The following is a 21,512-nucleotide window of genomic DNA, read 5'->3' on the forward strand; positions in this document are numbered from 1 at the left end:
AGAATCAAATATAAGTTGTTTAACTTCATAACAACAGCACTTCCTGTGAAGATGGTGGAGACTTAACAATTTCTGCATTTGAGTGCAGATATCGGATGCCAGAAGTTGGTCTGAGTTTTGCACGGTAACAGTGCCAAGTATTTTCATGTATTTTCATTGAAACAATGTAATTTCTGGGCCTAGAATTGTCAGGAAGAAACAGGAACAGAAAGACTAAGTAAGAGAGGAAAGAAAACAAGAGTAGAGGAAAGTGAGTAATGGGAGGTGGGTAAGGAACTGAAATGCAACTGAAACAACTGGAAAGCAAAACAGGAGAAATCGTGTGGTGCAGAGAGATCAAGAGAGGAAATAAATAGAAGTGAAAACTGATGTTCTGATAATGAGGAAATAATAGACAAAATGCAAAGAATATGAAATTAGAGAAAATTGAGGCATCAACAACTAGCAATAACAAAGAAGTCCAAGTAAAACTCACTGGAATGTTAGTACATGGGCAAGATGTGGAAGTGGTTGTGGTTTGGTGACCAATAATGGTGTGTTTGTGCTGTGGGAGTGAAAGCCGTGAATCATTAAAATAATCCGAACAGAACAAAAACCCATGGAAAGAAAACAAATTTTCCACATCCTTAGTGAGATTCCAACTCTAATACTAACCAAAGCCACATTATGACATAACTTTGCACAGTATATGTTTCATGTGACAATTAGCAGTTTTGTTTTCTATACTTAAGTTCACAAGCAAAATAACAGAGCTTTTATAGCAGGTCTACTGGAGATCTGCATTCTTCTTCTTAAGCCACAGGAAGGTGTATGATAATAGACAATACGTGCAGGAGTAGGCCATTCGGCTGATAATCATGGCTGATCATCCAAAATTAGTACCCCGTTCCTGCCTTCTCCCCATAGCCCCTGACTCCGCTATTTTTAAGAGCCCTATCTAGTTCTCTCTTGAAAGCATCCAGAAAACTTGCCTCCACCGCCCTCTGAGGCAGAGAATTCCACAGACTCACCACTCTCTGTGAGAAAAAGTGTTTCCTCGTCTCCGTTCTAAATGGCTTACTCCTTATTCTTAAACTGTGGCCCCTGGTTCTGGACTCCCCCAACATCGGGGACGTTTCCTGCCTCTAGCGTGTCCAAACCCTTAACAATGTTATATGTTTCAATGAGATACCATCTCATCCTTCTAAACTCCAGAGTGTACAAGCCCAGCTGCTCCATTCTCTCAGCATATGACAGTCCCGCCATCCCGTGAATTAACCTTGTAAACCTACTCCCTCTATAACATGAATGTCCTTCCTCAAATTAGGGGACCAAAACTGCACATAATACTCCAGGTATGATCTCACAAGGGCTCTGTACAACTGCAGAAGGACCTCTTTGCTCCTATATTCAATTCTTCTTGTTATAAATGCCAACATGCCATTCTCTTTCTTCACTGTCTGCTGTATCTGCATGATTACTTTCATAGACTGATGTACAAGGACCTCCAGATCCCATTGTACTTCCCCTTTTCCCACTTGACACCATTTATATAGTAATCTGCCTTCCTGTTTTTGCTACCAAAGTGGATAACCTCAAATTTATCCACATTAAACTTCATCTGCCATGCATCTGCCCACTCCCCCAAGTCACCCTGCATTCTCATAGCATCGTCCTCACTGTTCACACTGCCACCCAGCTTTGTGTCATCAGCAAATTTGCTAATGTTACTTTGAATCCCTTAATCCAAATCATTGATATATATTGTAAATAGCTGCGGTCCCAGCACAGAGCCTTGCAATACCCCACTAGTCACTGCCTGCCATTCTGAAAGGGACCCATTAATCCCTACTCTTTGTTTCCTGTATGCCAACCACTTCTCCATCCAAACCAGCACTCTACCGCCAATACCATGTGCCCTTATTTCGACCACTAATCTCCTATGTGGGATCTTATCAAATGCTTTCTGAAAGTCCAGGTACACTACATCCACTGTCTCTCCCATGTCCATTTTCCTAGTCACATCTTCAAAAAATTCCAGATTAGTCAAGCATGATTTCCCCTTTGTAAATCCATGCTGACTTGGACCAATCCTGTGGCTGCTATTGGGCCCTGGGGATTTATCAGCATTCAGTCCCATCAGTTTATCCAACACCATTTCCAGCCTAATGTGGATTTCTTTCAGTTCCTCCGCCACCCCAGATCCTCTAGCCATTACTATATCAGGAAGATTGTTTGTGTCCTCTTTAGTGAAGACGGATCCAAAGTTCAACTCGTCCGCTGTTCCCCATAATAAATTCACTTTTTTCGGTCTTCAAGGGTCCAACTTTGGTCTTAACTAATTTTTTCCTCTTCACATACCTAAAGAAGCTTTTACTATCCTGCTTTATATTCTTGGCTAGCTTACCTTCGTACCTCATCTTTTCTTCCTGTATTGTCTTTTTGGTAATCTTCTGTTGTTCTTTAAACATTATCCAATCCTCTTGCTTCCCGCTCATCTTTGCTACCTTGTACTTCTTCACTTTAATTTTTATACTTTCCCTGACGTCCCTTGTCAGCCATGGTCGTCCCTTTCTCCCCTTGGAATCTTTCTTCCTCCTAGGAATGAACTGATCCTGCACCTTCTGTATTATTCCTAGAAATACCTGCCATTTTTGTTCCACTCTCATCCCTGGTAGTGTATCTTTTCAGTCAACTTTGGCCAGCTCCTCTATCATGGCCCCATAGTCCCCTTTATTCAACTGCAACACTGACACCTCCGATCCACCCTTCTCCCTCTCCAATTGTATATTAAACCTGACCATGTTATGGTCACTGCCTCCTAATGGCTCATTAACCTCGAGGTCCTTTATCAAATACAGTTCATTACATAACACTAAATCCAGAATTGCCTTCTCCCTGGTAGGCTCTAATACAAGCCGTTCTAAGAATCCATCACAAAAGCACTCTACAAAGTCACTTTCTTGGGGTCCAGTACCAACCTGGTTTTCCCAGTCTACCTGCATGTTTAAATCTCCCATAACAACCACAGCATTACTTTTACTACATGCCAATTTTAACTCCCGATTCAACTTGCGCCCTATGTCCAGGCTACTGTTTGGGGGCCTGTAGATTAGTCCCATTAGGGTCATTTTACCCCTACAATTGCTTAGTTCTATCCATACTGACTCCCCTACAATTCCTTAGTTCTATCCATACTGACTCCACATCTCCTGTTTCAATGTCACCCCTTGCAAGGGACTGAATTTCATTCCTCGCCAACAGGGCAACCCCACCCCCTCTGCCCACCTGTCTGTCTTTTCGATAGGAGGTATACCCTTGAATATTCAGTTCCCAGCCCTGGCCCTCTTGCAGCCATGTCTCAGTAATTCCCACAATATCATACTTGCCAGTTTCTAACTGAGCCTCAAGCTCGTCCACTTTATTCTTCATACTTCGCGCATTCATATACAACACTTTAACCTCCGTATTCACTTCCCCCCTTGCACCGCTGGCAATTGGCCTTGACCTTACTCTGTTGTCCATTCTCGAGCTTTCCTTCCCATTAATTCGAGAATCTTTTGTAATTTTTCCATGATGGGGACATAAGCCATGTGAGGAACATGAGCTAAATTGAAACTATCAGTAGGTACTGCTGATTCTTTGGTGGGCTGAAGGTGACTCATTTCCACTCCAGGTGTGTGCATTCAGAGATGGTTTGCAAGGCCAATGTGGGAGCCACAGTTTCTGTCATGTGTGGGGTAGGAGTTTGATGGGGGGAAGCAGGTGGGTAGTTATGGAGGTGGTTTGCTTTATTCTGGGCTTCTGTCACATGGACTTGAGGTTCTCATTGCCATTCTTCATGCTCCTCCATTTTGAGTAGTCATGTGCCAGTGAAAATGTTACATGTTGTCTGGAGTCATTTCCTATCTCCACTGGCTGTCATTTGTGTTACGGGGCTTGGTGTTACAGTCTGTGTTTGTGAATTTGTTGTTGAAATTGACATGGTCTTTATGTTTAACCTTTTCTTGTATTTCACCAGCCGGGAGTTCCACCTCTGCCTGCAGTCATTCAGAACTGCCTACGGCCTGATCCTCGAATCGTTGCAAATAATAGCCAGCAGTGTTCAAATCTTAACGCCACATTGAACATGACCTTTGACTTTCTTTATCCTCCAAGTAAGTGAATTTGGTATAGCTTGATATTGACAAGAGGCACTGAATGTGTTAAGGAATCTCAGTTAAACACCATTAGTCACTGGTTGTGGTACAATCCCACTACATTCAAAACTGGTTATCCTGGTGGTCATCATTCCGAGTTGTAACTCTCAAACTGGAAAACTTTTCCATCCGAGAGGTCCAACTGGAGCATATGTTGGAATATGGATTTCTAGAACAGGATTTCACCTTGAAAAGATCAATGAAGGACTGTGGAAGTGTGATTGAATATTGTGCAAAGGTTAATGGCAAACTTCATTTTCTGAAAGTCAACTGGCCAAAGGCATATGCTATTCAAATCTTGTGAGACTATGATTTATTTGATTGATCTGTAGAGTTGGGGGAGGGGGGAGCGGTTGATGAAGGGATTTGGATTTAAATTAAATTAGTTCAGACCAGAATATTAGTTCCATTTAATAATATGTGATGGTATTTTTGCAGATCTCAGAAACGACCCTGAGCAATTTGATGCATTAATTACCAGCAACCTTGTGCCTATGTATGAAGCTTTCAAAAGTAAGTGTGATAAATATGTGTTTGTGGTGGAGATTAGGGTTAAACATGAGCTAATGTTTGGTTTGCTGTTTAATTACTTGGCATACAGCCACTTGTTGTGTAAGGCACGGTTTATATGATTGGATCACTGGAATAAGCTCTGGAAGCCAATATTATCCCAAATCATACAGAAATTAATCTATATTTCGGGCAAAATAGAGTTGGGGTAACAGAGGTGAAGGTGCGGCTTTAGTAATCAGGGAGAATGTTAAGATGGTACACAGAGGAGACATACTGGAGTGTGAAGCATTATGTCTCGTGAAGCATTATGGATTGAGCTCAAAAATAAGAAAGAAGCAACTACTCTAATGGGATTATATTATAAACCACCCAGTAGCCAGCAGAAGATAGAGGATCAGATATGTAGACAGATTTCGGAAGGATGCAAGAAAGTACAAGTTGTTGTAGTGGGTGACGTTAACTTCCCCAAAATGGACCGGGATTTACTCAGGGCAAAATTAGTTAGGTATATCAAAGAAGGTTTCCTTAAACAATATACAGATAGTCTGACTCGAGGAAGGACCACACTGGACCTTGTCTTGGGAAATGAGCCGTGCCAGATGACTGTTGTTGCAGTGGAAGAAGAATTTGGAGACAGTGCTCACAAAGATCCTAGAGTGGAGCAAGATAGAGCACGCCTGCTAAATGCAATGGGCTGACGTGTAGTACGCAACGGAACGGAACGTTGGCCTTTTTTTCATCCATTTCGGTAACCCGACCCGACTCGCAGTGTAATCAACGTTGCAGGGGAACAGTTGGTGTTAATAAATTATAATTCTGAAAATGAGGAGAAAATTTTTACCAAAGAACTTTTATTTTTACGAGGATGTTTCCATAACCAGCTTCCATCTCCGCACTAGTATCTTTGCTCTGCTATGGGATCTTTGGTGTGGACACGGAAGCCGGTTATGGAAATGGGGCCGAAAATTACCCATGAATCGTCCCATGACCGTACTACATCTTTTTCGTCGAGTGGACTATCTTGCTAGCTATAGGATCTTTGCTCACAACCATAGATTTTCAGATTATTTTGAATAGGGACAGATTTAGATGTTGGGGGAAGGTACTTAATTGGGGCAAGGCAGATTACAATGTTTTTAGGCAGGAGCTAAGGAGGGTAAATTTGAGCAGTTGTTCTTGGGTTTGTCTACAGATGACATGAGGGAGGTTGTTTAAAGGTCAGTAGATCAAAGTGCAGGATCAGCATATTCCAGTAAGGAGGATGCTGTCAGAACTAGAAAGACTAGTAAAACAACCGTGGATGACCAAGAAGGTTACACATTTGGTCAGGAAGAAAAATGGCCAGGAAGGAGACATATGTCAGGTTTAAGAAGGTGGCATCAGACAGGGCTTATGAGGAATATAAAGCGAGTAGGAAGGATCTCGTGGGCGATTAGAAGGGCCAAAAGGGACCCTGGAATATAATTGGCAAGTCAGATTAAGGATAATTCCAAGGCTTTTTATACATACGTTAAATATAAAGGGGTGACTGGGGAGAAGGTAGCACAGCTCAAAGATAAACGAGGGAATCTATGCTTGAAGTTGGAGGATGTCAGAGAGGTACCAAACGAGTTCTTTGCATCTGTATTCACAGAGGGGAAGAACAACGAGATCAGTGTGGAGCATACAAATATGCTCGGGCAGTTTGTGATCGGGATGAAGGAGGTACTGTGGCTCATTTGAAGAACTAGGGCCCTGATGTGATCTATCCCAGGTTGTTGAGCGAGGCAAGATAGTTGATTATGGGGGCCTTGACGAGGATCTTTGTTTCTTCGCTAGCCACTGCGAGGTCTCAGAACTCTGAAGGGTGGGCAATGTTGTTCCTTCGTGCAAGATAGGAGGTAGAGAGAACCCAGGAAATTATTGGTTAGTGAGCCTCACATCAGTGGTAGGGAAACTGTTGGGGGAGAATTCTTCAAGATAGGATTTACTCCCATTTGGAAGAGAATGGGCTAATTAGGGATAGCCAACATGGCTATGTACATGGCATGTCATAACTCACTAACTTGATTGAATTTTTGATGAGGTGACAAAGGGGATTGATGAGGTAGGGTGGTGTTGATACATGGATTTTAGTAATGCTTTCAATAAGGTCCCTCATTATAAGCTGATCCGGAAGATTAAGATGTATGAGATTCACAATGACTTGGTTGTGTGGATTCAGAACTGGCTTATTCATAGAAGGCAGAGGGTTGTGGCTGAAGGTAAATATTCTGGCTGGAGGCCAGTGACCAGTGAAGTTCCACAGGGTTCTCTGCTAGGACGCCTGCTGTTTGTGATATATATAAATGTTCGAGATAGAAATATAGATGGGTTAGTGAGTAAGACTGCTGATGACACCAAAATTGGAGGTGATGCATTGAGGGATGCTGTTAGAAGATACAGTGGAATATAGATCAGCTGCAGAAATGGGCAGAGAAATGGAAGATGGAAGTGAGAGGTATTGCACTTTGGGAGGTTGAATGTAAGGAGAGTATACAGTTAATGGCAAGATCCATAACAGCACTGATATGCAGAGGGATCTTGGAGTCTTAAGTTCACAGCTCATTAAAGGTGGCAGAACAAGTAGATATGGTGGTAAAACAGCTGTATGATATGCATGCTAGGGGCATTAAATATGTCAGGAGGTTATGATGCAGCTCTATATGATGCAAATCGTGTACAGACAGATGAGATCAATTTAATTAGGAATCATGTTTGGGACAAGCATCGTGGGCCGAAGGATCTGTTCCTGTGCTGTACTCTTCTATGTACTAAAAAACACACATTCATAGCAGAGAGAACAATGCAAGAGTATAAACTAGCATAATTCAAGAGAGAATTAGATAGAGCTCTTAAAGATAGCGGAGTCAAGGGGTATGGGGAGAAGGCAGCAACGGGGTACTGATTGTGGATGATCCGCCATGATCACATTGAATGGCTCGAAGGGCCGAATGGCCTACTCCTGCACCTATTGTCTATTGTCTATAATGGGGGTAGTGATAAATAAAAATCAACAAGCAGACAAGATAATTGAACCTTTTGATGAGGGCATTGAAAGATGGCAATTTAGAATGGGTATAATACATACAATACAATTTATTGTCATTAAGTAAAGAGGGAGGTTCTGGCAAGATAAATCATAGTGTGGCTATTAGTGACAAGACCTACAATGTGTGGAAACAAGGTGAGGATAGCACATTTAAAAAAATATCGATTTGTAGGTATGATGTTCTTGGAATGTACAAGAAAATGTGACTTAAACACCGATTACCACTGTGTTACCTCTGCTTTAAAAACCTAGTATTGTTCAGAATTCCCAGCAATATAATTATATGTACTGCAATATCTATATAAGGATAACTTCAGACTAAAGAAATCTTGAAAAATAAATCAAGGATGGACAATATCTAACTACATTTCTCCAAAAGATAAAGCACGACATTTGGAAAGATATTTCTTGCAATGAATCAGCTACAGATAAAAAGTATGAAAGCTTAAAATAAATTGTTCTTTTTAGAAGCCTGTTACCATGTCATGGAAAATAAAGGGAATTCTATGGAAATGTCTATGAATGGGGTATTAAACAGATCTTTTCATTTATTACATTTCAAAATAACCAAGTTCTTATTATTTTGTAGCGATTTGGCATTACTTTCACATGGTTATGCTGCCAGACATGGCTGTGCTGAAAAATGGAGTCAATGTATTGAGTGGACCAGTATTTGACTATAATTACGATGGACACTTTGATACACCTAACCAAATAAAAAAGTAAGGAATATGTTTTTTGTACTTTATATTGTTTGATACAAAATGTAAACTTTGACTACCATTGGGTGAGAGCATAATTAAGAAACATTGAAAGAGTAAAGGGCCTGTCCCACTTTCACGACCTAATTCACGACCTCTGTCGAGTTTGCCCTTGACTCATACTCGCAGCATAGTCGTCAAGAGGTCGTAAGTAAGTCGTGATGCTAGTCGTAGGTAGGTCGTGATGCTAGTCGTAGGTACTCGTGGCATCAAGTAGGTCGGGGCATTTTTCTAGCATGATGATAAATGGCCATGAGTAAAAAAGGTCGTGAATTAGGTCGTGAAAGTGGGACAGACCCTTAAACCAGCTTAGGATAACCAACCTATTTAAAATTCCTGAAGTGATTTATTAACCAAATGTGATGCAGAAATTGCTAAAAATGTATTATTATAGCTCATTTTGTTTTGTTTAGTCTGGACGTGTAAAGCCACAAAGTCTAGAAAACTACCAGTTGCTTTAATGATTACAAGGCATTTATATAACAGGATATGCAAGGTGTAACACATTTATGGGTAGTTCAGGCATTCCCACTTTTGAGTTAGAAGTTTGCAGATTCAAGATTTACTCCAATGACCTGAGTATCTATGACCAGCTGTCGTTCCATTGTTGTACTAAAGCAGTTGCCATATTTATGACTAGATGTTAAATTGAGATCCTGTCTGTTTTCGTCTGTGGATGGAAAATATCTTTTAGTTTGAATACTTGTCAATCCCACATTGATTATATTAAATGGCATGTTCCAGTGCTGTCCTGTCCCATGTTCCATGGCTCTGCCCCTGCAGCTCTGGGGAGGTGAACTGCAGAAAGTCATTTTGTATGGCACCATTCTGTGGTGTCCTTCCATTTATTTGATTGATTAAAGGATACAGCATGGAAACAGAGCTTTCGTCCCACTGAGTCCATGCCAACCTTTGATCACATGTTCACATTAGCTCTATGTTATCCCACTTCCCACAGCCTGGGGTCAATTTGCAGAGGCCGATTGACCTACAAGCCTGTATGTCTTTGGGATTTGGGAAGAAACCAGAGCTCCCGGTGGAGAGCCATGTGGTCATACAAACTCCACACAGGCAGCACCTGAGGTCAGGATTGAATTTAGGTCTCTGGCCCTGTGGGGTAGCAGCTTTAACAGGTGTGCCACTGTGCCACATAATCATGTTTTTTTTCATTCTTCCTTCCTTCTGAGAGCAGAAATTCCTCATCTCGGTTTTAAATTGGAGATAGTGATCATGAATAAAAAGATATTTCCAAGGAAAGTGCAATATTTTATTTCAAGACATCAAGTCTCTTAAAAAGTAAATTCAATTCAATTCCACAACTACACCTCAACTCTTTAGTCCATGTTCTCACTCTCTTTCGCGCATTGACCAGATGGCCTTGTTTACAGTTTTTCCCCATGTTCACCCCGATTCTAACCTATCACCCTCCCCATCCCACGTGCAGTTTAATAAAATCTGCCTTTGCCTCCTCCCCAGTTCTGACTAAACGACTTGTATCTGAAATGTTAGTTCTGTTTATTTTTACATATGTAACCTGCCCTGATGAGTATTACTAGCATTTTATGTTTTCATTTGGCATCCAATTTGAATCTGGTTAAACAAATCACCAACATGAACCATCGCATGTTCTCATATCAGACTAGCTCACCAGTAGGCTACTGCATAAATGTTGCTAATTGGCCTCACTCCAAATATTGGCCTGAGCTTTGCTCAGTTTTGGTGGCAGATCCAGGGAAAACAGCAGGCCATTCTCAACATTAATCTTGGGTGCTGTCTGTATGGAGTTTGCATGTTCTCCCTGTGACTGTGAGAGTTTCCTCCAGGTGCTCCTGTCTCCTCCCACATCCCAACAACGTGTGGACATGTAGGTTCATTTGCCTCTGTGATATAGGCCTCAATGTGTAGGGTATGGGTGAGATAACATGGAGCTAGTATGAATGTGTGATCAATGGTCAGTGTGAACTACAAGGGTTGAAGGGCCTATTTCAATGTTGTAACTCTTAAAAAATAAATGTTTCTGAAGGGAGGTTTTGGGCATGGCCAGATTCACTGCCATTCACTGGCCAATTCACTGCCACTGCTCAGGGCCTCGTCATTCAGCTTCCAGACTGTGTGGGGAAAACGAGAATGAATGTGTAGATCTGATGAAGGAGAATTCAGGCAAGTGTGGCTGTGGGATTCATTCAAATAATCCAATTCAATGACATTATAAAATACTGGCACTGACACTGATAAAATGTTGACATTTTTTGAATGACTTCTCATGTTATTTTTCCAGGTATGTTAACAATACAAAGGTCCCCATTCCTACGCATTTTTATGTAATCCTTACCAGCTGTAATAACACTGTTCAGACTCCCCTGACTTGTGAAGGCCCACTGGATGTAATGTCATTCATTCTACCACATCGAGTGGATAACAGTGAAAGTTGCCCGGTAAGTACAGCCGACAGACTTTCAGTTCTTAACATATACTGATTTATTTTCACAAGGCCCCAGCTTTGTACTGATCTTGATGCATTTCCAACCTGCTTTCTTCTGGACTAACCACCTCCCAAATAGTTCTTGATCCTGTTTTGGGTCTTTAGCAACCACATCTGCTAAGATTCCTTAAGCAGCCAGTGAATACTCTGGAGATACCCAGCTGCCAAGATATAACTTCAGCAAGGATGTGGGGGTGAATCAGGGACACAGGAGAAACATTCTGCTCCTCTTCACTATTCCCTGTTTAAATCAGAATAAAGAAATAACAGCAAATCTTTACCTTAAAACACTGCACGTCGGTTTATCAATGTTATATTGTTAACTTCATGGACAAGCAGAAACAGCGTCTGAAACAAGTATTCATGAAGAGCGCATCTTTATGTGCAAGAATCTTTAAAACACTGTGGAGTTTGCATGTTCTCTCGATGACCATGTATGTTTCCCCCGGGTCCTCCTGCATCCCAAATATGTTGGTTCTGCTTGGCTGGTTGATAAATTGGCAGCTGTATGTTGTCACAAGTGTAGGTGGGTAGTAGGAGGATCGGGGGTGTTGATGGCATGTGGGAAGAATGTTATGGGGAAACTAAGTAGGGGAGAAGGATTATACTAAGTGCCACTTTAGAGTTAATGGACAGAATGGCCTCCTCTATAGGGAGAGAAAATGGGAAATAATTGATAGGAGCAGGAGCTTCTCCGTTCCTTGATCTTTTACCACAATCGTCTTTCTCCAATGTCTCCACACTTTTTTATCACATGAAAATCCAAAAATCTGTTTTATGAACAAATTCGACAAATAAGCATCCACTGTCCTCTCAGGTAAAGAATGCAAATGGTTTGCCATGCTTTATCTGAAGAACCTTCTCTATTTCAGTTATAGATAGTTGATCTCATGTTTTGAGAATCTGATCTCTCGTTGTAATCTTCTCAGCTTGAAGAACCATACTTCCTGGATACACTCTCAAGCCCCATGAAAATATTAGATTTCAAGTAAATCATCCTTTGTTCATCTAAACTGAAGTAATGCACCTAATCTAAATCTCCCCCATTCCAGGAGTCATTTCAGTAGATTTAAATTGCCTTCCCTCAAGTGGCAATATATCAGTTCTTAGACATCGAGACCAAAATTAACATAGAATTCCAGGTACAGTCCCACCAGTCCTACATTAATATAGTAAGGCTTCCTTTAATCCCTTTGCAATAAAGACAAACACCATTTCTTCACCTGCATATTAGCTTCCTGCAATTGCTTGCAATTAGACCCAGATCCTCCAACACCAACATTTCACAAATGTGAAAAAAATCCTGCAATTTATTTTCTTACTTAAGTGCACTCATTTAACCTATACATATTCATGAAACATTTTTTGTATATTTCATGCACTCATACAGAAGGACTTTATGAAAAAGCAAATTGTTGAGTGTCTAGCAAGTACAATTGATGGAGAAAAATTGAAGGTGATAGGATTTTTTAATGATTTATGTCAAGATCAGCCATTCATAGAGAATATCATGGCTGCATGCTGTAGGCCAACTATTCTATCTATTAGATTTAATTAAGGCACATGCACTGCATGACCCCCCCACCCCCCCAACCTACCCCCAATCTGAAGAAAAAATGGAAACAGCAGGTTAACATTTCAGGTTTGAGGTCTCTGGTGAGAAGTGCAAAAAAGAAATATCAAAAGTGCTGTATCATCGATAAATATTTTAGCTTGTCCCATTCAGGACACATCACTAATCACATAAATAAACCACCTAAAGGCATATGATTGAAAATTACATGATCCAGCAACATTTTCCAACCTGCAAGCAGCAAATGTCTTAATTTTATTTGACTGTGTAATAGATTTACTGTTTCTGTATCTTTTTTCGCAGGATGGCAAACCGGAATCCCAGTGGGTTAAAGAACGAATCTGGGCCCATGCAGCCCGTGTACGGGATGTGGAGTTGATCACTGGGCTTGATTTTTATCAGGATAGAAAGCAGCCAGTTCCAGATATTTTACAGCTCAAAACATTTATTTGGGACTGAGATGTTTATTTGGGACTGAGATGTAAAATGCCAGATGTTTAAAATGAATTGACTATTGTGGGATACAGTTATAATGATGAATCTGATCCTTTGTTCACGGTGGATTTGGAATATCAATAGGAAACAAACCGGACAAAAAGAAATTGGTCTTCGTTTAGGGTTATTTTTCCACTTGGCTGTTTGGTAAGCCTAGATGTGTCATCACAGGAGAGTTCAAGTTTTTTTTACCAATGTCACTGAGTACATAGTGGTTAGAAGGCATGTCTGTCAGCTGATGACTACCGGCTGATCTCATCTCCTCCCAGATGCTCCTGGAAACAAACCAAGATAAATAAATAAATCACTGCAATAAAATAGTTAAATAAAATCATAATTTCTTCTTTGTGCATTATATTAATTAAAACCATCACCACAACAGATCATGTTAGATGCCTTAGCATCTGGCAAGCTTTACTGGGATTCTCAAGGTATAACATAATCCTGGACAAAGTGTTTCAGTTGATTGTCTTCCACCATTTGAAATACCTGTTCTCTCTGCCTTGCATATTGTGGCCGGTAGTGTAAACGATCTGCGGATTGCTTATTGTTTAAAATGCCTTAGTTGTTTTTTCATTTATACACGGAGATGTAGATTGGCTATTGCATGTTAGCCAATCAGAATGCTTAGTAATTATAACTCCGCCTAATGCATGCTTTATAGTGTAAGAACTCATCTACTGTCTTCAGTAGCTGCAGTAGAGTGAACGTATGATTTACTGCCTAGATGATGATGAACTGAACAATAAAGATGCTTGTGCTTCAACCTGTGTGAAACTAAGGTATTTACACTATCTTTAAAGGGCCTTGCAACAATTTGATCAGGCAAATCACTCAAACCTGCCGCTTCTTGCACATAACATATATGGGCAGCAGGACTACAAAGCCATCACCTCAAAGTCACACCCCTATGTTTGTGCATATGTTGTCTTTTGTTCACTGATATTCCATGAATTGCCCACTCAATGTTATTGTAGAAGTACATTTGCCCTACTATTTGCAACAGCCAAGAAAAGGCAACATAAACTATTTCTACAAAGGGATTAAAGACAGGCAATTTTACTTCGGAGTCACATGAGTGACTACGTGAAGAACCCGTCCAGCACGCATGCGCGCCATGAGCGTTCACGCAGTGCAACAGCGACTAACGGGAGTACGGGCGCTCCCGCTACAAGCTTGAAGGAATGGACTGTTAGGTAAGTACTTACCCACAGGTTCAAACTCACAACTTTGCTCCTCTTTGTGCACCAGGGGAAACTGGAGCAAAGCAGCACAGAGGGAAACGGCCCCTGTTCGACTCCAGGGAAGGAGTGTTTCCCCAAAATTGCATTTACTCAAAGTGCCTACCATTATTGGGGGTACATTGAGCAGGGCATTTAAAAACCCAAATATCTTAAATTGCATTTGATACCCCTGACGTCGGCTATCATTTTTGCATGCTCATTCCAGAGGGGCAGGGTAGTATGGCAAAACACCTGACCTTACTGTTCAACACAGTATGCGACCGCAACCTCTGGAAGGAAGTCATAAAACCTGCCCTCAACCTAAAAAATTCACAGGACTGTGAGAACGCCGACCTCACAACCACAGATCCTGCTATCTGGTAAATTTACCAAACAAGTCTAAAAATTGGATGAAGTATCCAAGATATTCGGCATCATGAGGGCAGGGCCTGGAATGAGCAAATCACACAAAACCAGACAGCAGTACCTCCACGCGTCCACCAGTAGGCGTCTACTTAATGGTACTGGTGAAAGCTCGGGGCCCGCATGCCAGTGCCCGTAAGCCTTTTCAGGCCAGGGCCCAGAGCGGGCCCCATGGAAAATGCGCCACCTCCCAACAACACCATCCCGACAGATAAAGAACCAGAAACCGAAGAAATGAACACACCACTAAACAACAGTGAAGGCAGATGAGTATGGTTCCTACCATCACATAAAAGGTGAAGGGTTTGTACTAACGGGGGGGGGGGGGGGGGGGTGGAAATCACACCTGGGTTTGGAAGCATGAAGAACTATCACACTTGGTAGTTATATACCAAAAGTATTCAAGGATAAAAATTGAATTAAGAAACTTGCCACCAGTTCAGCATGCACCCCAAAGGGGTTTACCCTCCCACTAAAAAAAGAACATGAGGGACTAACTAACAGGAGAAGATATACAAAGGGGTCATAAAGAAGTCTAATATGAACCTTTGGTACCAAAAAACCCAAAGATGGTGAATGTCGCACCATCATTGACTTAACCACTTGAATATTTTCACCAGGTATACACACTTTAATGGAAACTTGTAACTGCTAACCGTGGATTTCCTAGGATACTTTATGGTAGACATCGACTTAAAAGATGCATACTATTCAGTACCCATTCATAAAAGATCTTCGGAGATACCACAATTTACCTGGATGGGGTAAATATGGCAGTATAAATTATTGACAATGGCTAAATACAAGCCAAAACTGTTTTCCAAGATATTCAAACCAGCCCTGACACTATTAAGGAACATATCATCATGGCATGTCTCTATGATATTAACGACAGACAAAACCATGGAAATAGCTACATCAGCAGCATTAGCTACTAAAACTTATTTAGCCTGGGCTCTGTCATACAATCCAGATAAATCTACGTTGACACCATCCACAACTATGGACTATCTGGTATTCAATTAACTCTATCCACTTGTCTATAACATTGCCAAAAGGAGAGTCAGCGTATGGCACAACCTGCAACAAATTAATGGTAACAATCAACCAACCATTCAACAAAGTGGCAAGAGTAATTGGGAATTAGTAGCAGCATTACCAGCTACTTAACTTGAACCTTTCCATTAGAGCTAAGGTGCTAGTGTTTAAACAAAATAACCCATACCCAGAACAGGTGGTAAATGGACTAATCTGGAGTCATCATCACTACAGACACTGGGCATAAAATCTAGTTGGAAATATTGAGTGCGTTCTAGGGGTAAAAGCATTTTGTTCAATAGTGCACCATTTTGCATGTTTGTTTATAAATTAACAACATCACAGTGGTGGCATATACCAAACCACATGGGCGGAATAAAATCGATATCATGTGACAATTTATTTAACAATTGGTAACCGTATGTCGTCAAACATGTTTGACCATCAGCAACTTACCTACCAGGTGAGCTAAATACTGTAAACAGGCATATTAAACCAAAGTATTTGCTGAAATTACAAAGCAATATGGAACACCAGATATCGATTTCCTTGTATTCCAATTGAATCACCACGTACCGATATATGTCGCATGAAACCAGACCTTGAGGCAGCGGCAATGGATACATTCCCGCTGAACGGGGGGGGGGGGGGGGGGGAATCTAATCTCTATGTTCTCCCCTTTTCTACCTCATCAGTCAGGTACTACGGCCTCATCAGTCGGGTACTACGCAAAATACAGATGGACTCTGCTTCAGGTATTTTGATAGTACCCGACTAACCTGGTTCCCAGTGGTCCTCGACATGGTCATTAAAACCCCAATGACTTTTCCCAGTAGCCCAGACTTATTAATTCACCCAGTATCAGGCATAAGCCACCCATGCCACGATAAATTAAACTACTGGGTTGCAGATTTGAAAAGACCACTGCTGGGCCTGGGTTGCAGAATTGGAAAGACCACTGCTGGGCCTGGGTTGCAGAATTGGAAAGACCACTGCTGGGCCTGGATTTGTCAGACAGCACTATCGACACGATGACAGCATCCCATCGCATATCCACAAGGGAACTATACTTGGCGAACATCAAGAAGTGGGAAGATACTGTTCAAATACAGGAACTACATATTCAACTACAACAAAACCTGTACTGGAGTTCCTGGCAGGTCTTCACCACAATGAAGGACTCAGCTACAGCGCCATTAATACAGCCAGAAGTGCTCTGTCAGCCTACTTAACTCAGGCTCCAGGACAACAGGCCATAGGGAGGCCACTGGAGGAGGAGCCATCTTGGTGAACGGCTGCTAGCCAGCAGCCGTGCGTCTTAAATTCGTTTTTTTTTAGTTTTTAGTGAGTCCTGTTTTTTTGTTTGTAGGGGATATGGTCTTTTAATGTGGGGGGGTAGGTGTTACTTTATTTATAGGTCCCTACCTGGTCGGTGTGGCAGCCTTTTTTCCGGGCTGCCCGTCGACCCGTCCTCGTGGCCTACCAGCGGGCTTGGAGCGCCGTTTCTTGGCGGGAACCACCCAGCACCTCGGCCTGGGTGGCGGCACAGCATTGGAGCGCTGGAGCGGAGCGGAGCGGGCGATGCCTTGCCTGGGTCGCCGCGCTGGAGCTCTGGCGAGCTGGACCGCCGTGAGCAACATCTCCGGGCTGCGGGTTTGCGGAGCGGAGAGGCGGCGTGCGGAGAGACGGCGTGCGTAAAGGCGGCAAGGCGGCAGTGCGGAGAGCGGGCGCCGACTTTTTCATCTGGAGCCTGGGAGCGCCAAACCGGCGCGGCCTTGTCGGCTTCGGCAGCCGCGGGCTCCAACCAAGAAGCGGCCGTTCCAAGTGGCCCAGCCGCCGAAAGGACTCTCCCGACGCCGGGGCAAGACCACCCGGTGAGAACGGCCAGGGACATCGGGCCTCCGTACAGGCAATTGCGGTGGCCTCAATAGGCCTGACTTTGGGGTGAACATGGGGTGGGACTGGGCATTGTGCCTTCCCCCACAGTGCTATCCACTGTGGGGGGATGATTTTTTTGTCTAATTGTAGTCCTGTAGGTCTGTGTCCAAGATGGCTGCCGTGAAGAGAGAGTGGACGCTGGCGCGCTTTGGCTGCCGCTGCTCTCTTTTCACACTGTGTTTTTGATTTTCTGTTTTTGGATTGAATTCTGTTTTTAATTTGTGTCACTGTGATGTCTTTAATTACTTGTTTTATTCCGATTATATGTTTTTATTCCGATTACTATGTAAGGTGTCCTTGAGATGTATGAAAGGCGCCCATTAAATAAAATGTATTATTATTATAGGGTACCACCCACTAGTGATCAAACTCGGGAGAGGCATATTCAACTCTAATCCCCCAGACCTAGGTACACCCAAATCTGGGATGTCAGTGTGGTCCTGACGTACCTTAGGGGATGGTCACCAGCCAGGTCCCTCACCCTGGAACAGCCTACCCTGAAGACGGCCATGCTGATGGCCTTGTCTCAGCACAAAGAGTTCAGTTCCTCCATCTACTACGATTGGACAATATGGTTATAACACCAGACCGTGTCACATTTACCATTCAGGGGCTGGTCAAACCAGCAGACCAGGAACATCAGGTCCAGTCATGGAATTCCAGGCATAACCACCTGAACCATGGTTATGTGTCATGACCCACTTATTGAATTACATTGACACAATAAGAAATCCCCGAGGGAGAGAAAAAGCCTTATGGGTCAGCCACAAGAAACCTCATGGTCAGGTGATGAGCCAAACTATCTCAAGTGGCTCAAGCAGATACTGGGAGTTGATGGAGTAAATACTAACGTGTATAAATCTTACTCCAGCAGGGCAGCATCCACATCGGTGGCTAAGAGGATGGACGTGCCTATGGACCACATCCTGGCTACATCGGGGTGGTCTAGGGAGTATATGTTCCAAACTTTTTATAACAAGCCGCTGGCAGAACCTGTATCGTTTGCAGAAAAAGTATTAGAATCTGCAAATATATAATTTAAACACGGGGGAGCATTTTGGTCTTGTTATTGTTAATAACACCATTATTGTTTTACAAACAGATTAATGGTTGATTACGATAACATACTTCCTCCCTCGAATGACTTTGGCAGCGAGTGAAGTATGAACTGTTACACGGTTTGAAATCAGAGCTTTAAAATCTTCACGTAGTCACTCACGTGACTCCAAAGTAAAATAGTAAGATTAAACGAGAACTTACCAGTTCAAAGTTTGATCTGTATTTTATGAGGAGTTACGATGAGGGATTACGTGCCCTCCGCTCCCACCTTCAATTGTAGAGATCATCTGGTATAGAAATTAAAAACTTCCTCGACAATTGCAATTTTCCCTCACTTAACGCGGCGGAACGTGAAGAAGTAGGAGCGCAGATCACAATAAAAGAAATTGAAGAGACTATTAAATCACTGAATAATGGTAAAACGCCAGGCCCAGACGGGTTTAGTAATGAATTTTATTAAAAAAATTATGATTTAATCTCCCCGCGTTTACAAGCCCTTTATATACACGCATTTAAAGAACATAAGCTACCACATACTTTAGCCGAATCAACAATTACACTGATACCGAAAAAAGATAAAGATCTCGAAGAGCCGGGATCATATAGAGCAATAGCTCTGCTAAATACAGATCAGAAACTATTAGCTAAAACCCTGGCAAGAAGACTAAGCAAATACGTTAGTAAATTAATACATTCTGATCAACACATTCAACAACTTGAGACGCCTATTTAATATAATGCACTCACATAGAACGATAAAAGAAGACATCAATTATTTCATTAGATTTTGTCTGTAAAGATGTGGATTACAAACATGTCCAAGACACTACATTTGGAAAATATTAGGCTTGTGTTGGCAGAAAACCCAGATCAATTTTTCAAGACATGGACACCCTTTACCGAATTCTAACACAAATTTGGATTTAAATCTGATTCTGGGTTGGTTGAGGTGGGCGGGGGAGGGGGGACGAGGGGCAGGTATATCTTTTTTTCTCTTTTTCTCTTGCCTCTCATATCTTTATTCACTCTTTAGCCACACTATTTTGGTAGTCTAGGGGTCCTATCTTTTCACTTTTCACTTTTCCCCTCTCTTGTTCTTTCTCTCTTCTTTTCCCTCATTTCCAGGTTAAAATTGAAGCTGTACAATAATTGTATAATTTTACATGCCGAATGTTTTATTCTTGTACAATTGCTTCTAATAAAAATAAAAAATAATGGTAGATAAATAAATAAAATATCTCCATCTCCATGTATATCTCCATGGATATAAATCAGTTCAACAACAATCTAGTTTATGACAACTCAATCAAGTTAAGTTGTCCGGTTTATTGTTGTATTTATGTTATTGTCAAGCATCACAGGAACAGACTGGGACATCACAGAAAATATAAATGACACATAAATTGTACAAGAGTGAAAAGAAAAAATATTGTATATGAAACAAAACATTAGTCCTAACACGATTAGAACACAAGTCCATGGTGTTAGAAGAAGTGGTCTGCAGTGTTTGGAGTTTTGGTCTCCAAATCTGAGGAAGGACATTATTGCCATAGAGGGAGTGCAGAGAAGGTTCACCAGACTGATTCCTGGGATGTCAGGACTGTCTTATGAAGAAAGACTGGATAGACTTGGTTTATACTCTCTAGAATTTAGGAGATTGAGAGGGGATCTTATAGAAACTTACAAAATTCTTAAGGGGTTGGACAGGCTAGATGCAGGAAGATTGCTCCCGATGTTGGGGAAGTCCAGGACAAGGGGTCACAGCTTAAGGATAAGGGGGGAATCCTTTAAAACCGAGATGAGAAGAACTTTTTTCACACAGAGAGTGGTGAATCTCTGGAACTCCCTGCCACAGAGGGTAGTCGAGGCCAGTTCATTGGCTATATTTAAGAGGGAGTTAGATGTGGCCCTTGTGGCTAAGGGGATCAGAGGGTATGGAGAGAAGGCAGGTACGGGATACTGAGTTGGATGATCAGCCATGATCATATTGAATGGCGGTGCAGGCTCGAAGGGCCGAATGGCCTACTCCTGCACCTAATTTCTATGTTTCTATGTTACTGAGATAGGATTAGGGCTGTGCAGGTTGGTTCAAGAACCTGATGTTTGCAGGAAATGGGCTTCATTCACACACCACCATTCAGGAATAGCGTATTCCCCTCTGTTATTAGACTTCTAATCAGAGTTCTGGTCCTCGATTCACCTACTCTGAGCAAAAGACTGTGCATCTAACCTATCTATTCCTCTCATGATTTTGTATACCTCTGTAAAATCTCCCCTCACCCTCCTGCGCTCCATGGAATAGAGACCCAGCCTACTCAACCTCGCTCTATAGCTCACACCTTCTAGTCCTGGCAACATCCTCGTGAATCATTTCTGAACCCTTTCAAGCTAGACAATATCTTTCCTATAACATGGTGCCCAGAACTGAACACAATATTCCAAATGCGGTCTCACCAACGTCTTATACAACTGCAACATGACCTCCTAACTTCTACAGTCAATACTCTGACTGATGAAGGCCAAAGTGCCAAAAGCCTTTTTGACCACCCTATCTACCTGCGACTTGACCTTCACCGGGCCAATCGATCCAGATCCTGCTGCAATCTTTCACAACCATCTTCACTATCTGCAAAACCACTAACTTTTGTAACTTCAGCAAACTCGCTAATCTTGCCCTGCATGTTCTCATCCAAATCATTGTTCCCTGATGTAATTAATCTTCACTACTCACAATCTGCTCTCCAAATCAATTTCTCCAC

The 21,512-nt window shown here is 42.0% G+C and overlaps 1 protein-coding gene across 1 annotated transcript in view; it reads left to right on the forward strand.

The window, feature by feature from the left end:
- Positions 1 to 13,382, forward strand: part of LOC116973323 (ectonucleotide pyrophosphatase/phosphodiesterase family member 3-like) — a 76,454-nt gene extending 63,072 nt beyond the window's left edge. The window contains exons 19-23 of the mRNA XM_033021281.1: positions 4,001 to 4,136; positions 4,617 to 4,691; positions 8,351 to 8,483; positions 10,801 to 10,957; positions 12,881 to 13,382. Coding sequence (XP_032877172.1) covers positions 4,001 to 4,136; positions 4,617 to 4,691; positions 8,351 to 8,483; positions 10,801 to 10,957; positions 12,881 to 13,036 — 657 coding nt within the window. The 3' untranslated portion in view covers positions 13,037 to 13,382. The remainder of the gene's footprint in view (positions 1 to 4,000; positions 4,137 to 4,616; positions 4,692 to 8,350; positions 8,484 to 10,800; positions 10,958 to 12,880) is intronic.
- The last annotated feature ends 8,130 nt before the right edge of the window (positions 13,383 to 21,512 follow it).

This window comes from Amblyraja radiata, chromosome 5 (genome assembly GCF_010909765.2).
Source record: "Amblyraja radiata isolate CabotCenter1 chromosome 5, sAmbRad1.1.pri, whole genome shotgun sequence".
Lineage (NCBI taxonomy): Eukaryota > Metazoa > Chordata > Chondrichthyes > Rajiformes > Rajidae > Amblyraja > Amblyraja radiata.